At 41.3% G+C, this 1331-nt stretch overlaps 1 protein-coding gene across 1 annotated transcript in view; it reads left to right on the forward strand.

The window, feature by feature from the left end:
- Positions 1-654: 654 nt before the first annotated feature.
- Positions 655-1331, forward strand: part of appl1 (adaptor protein, phosphotyrosine interaction, PH domain and leucine zipper containing 1) — a gene marked incomplete in the record, with an annotated part of 10233 nt that continues 9556 nt past the window's right edge. The window contains 1 exon segment of the mRNA XM_014019147.1: positions 655-844. Within this exon segment, the coding sequence (XP_013874601.1) occupies positions 791-844 (54 nt within the window).

A 1331-nucleotide genomic window follows, 5' to 3' on the forward strand; every position in this document is an offset into this window, starting at 1 on the left:
ACATAACAAGACTGGTCCAGGTGTAGTATCTATGGGAAGAAGAACAAATAAAAACTTATATTAATGAAAGAAAGAAATATAAATACACTACTTTTTATGCTAAAATGCAGCATGAATGCTGAGCACCGAATGATAAAGCTGGATCTAAAATGTTAAAGGCACAACCTTGTATTTGGCTCCCTCTAGTGGTGAAATCAAATCAAGCTGTTGAAATCCAGAATAATTACTTTTATTTGTTTTCATCAACTGTGCAGTGAGGGTTCATTGTTTGTCATATTTACTAAACTCAATAGCATAATTTAAAAAAATATTAACATTTAAACATAAGTAGCACTAAATAAATCTGCCTTTTTTTAGTTATTTTTCTTTCATTGAACATGGAAGTCCTCTGATATCCATCAGGGGGACAAGAAAAAAAATGCAAATTTATTTAGAAAAAATATGTTATTTATTTATTTTAATTTTATTATTTATATATTTTTTTCATCAAGTTTCCATTGTGGCTCTGGTTGTTCAGAGTAACAATAAGTTTGAGCATTTCATGAGCCAAAATGGCGCCTTGTGCTATTTAAAGAAGCAGCCAATCACAATCATTTAAATATCCTTGTAGCCAATCAGAAGCCAGCTAGAAGGCGGGGCAAACAGAACCGGGAGGAGCTGTTTTTCTTTTTTTCGGGGTGTTGTGAATTCGTGGAGAGAAGAAGCCTGGAAGTGGGAGTTGTCGAGCCGATTCGTTGAGCGTTTTGTCCGTCTGTTCCCACGGAGTACCACCGACACGCCAGGCACGGCTATGCCCGGGATAGAGAAGCTGCCGCTGGAGGAGGCGCTGGAGGACAGCCCGCAGGTATCCGTTGTTTTCTCCGGAGCCCTCTCAAGGGAAGGCTAACGTTAGCTTCCAGCCCTGCTAGCTGTTTCCCAGCATCTATTAGCGATGCTTAGCCGCTTGCTAACAGCTAATGGGCCTTAAAGTGAACAAATCAGCTGGACGAAGTTCCCACCGAGGTTCCCGGTTCAATGAGAAGTCAGACTCGGACTCATAAWCAGATCAAGTCGCTAAATCTGTCAACTACTTCCGTAGCCGCCTGGCTGATCGTTCCCCCACTTCCCGTGAAAACAGCTAATCACTCGATCAAACGCTGGTGTCATCCCGTGGTTTCTGTTCCTGTTGGATAAAAATGTCGAAKCAAATCCTGTTTAGTGATGTTACTGTATTTACCTGCAGCGAATCCGGGCCAGAACACCTGCTGTGACATCACAGATTGGGGCGTGGTTTAGGCTGCAGCCAGTTTCATACAGAAAATGATTTTATTGGTTTGATAAAAGGGCTAATC

The sequence above is a fragment of the Austrofundulus limnaeus genome, unplaced genomic scaffold (assembly GCF_001266775.1).
Source record: "Austrofundulus limnaeus strain Quisiro unplaced genomic scaffold, Austrofundulus_limnaeus-1.0 Scaffold210, whole genome shotgun sequence".
Classification (NCBI taxonomy): domain Eukaryota; kingdom Metazoa; phylum Chordata; class Actinopteri; order Cyprinodontiformes; family Rivulidae; genus Austrofundulus; species Austrofundulus limnaeus.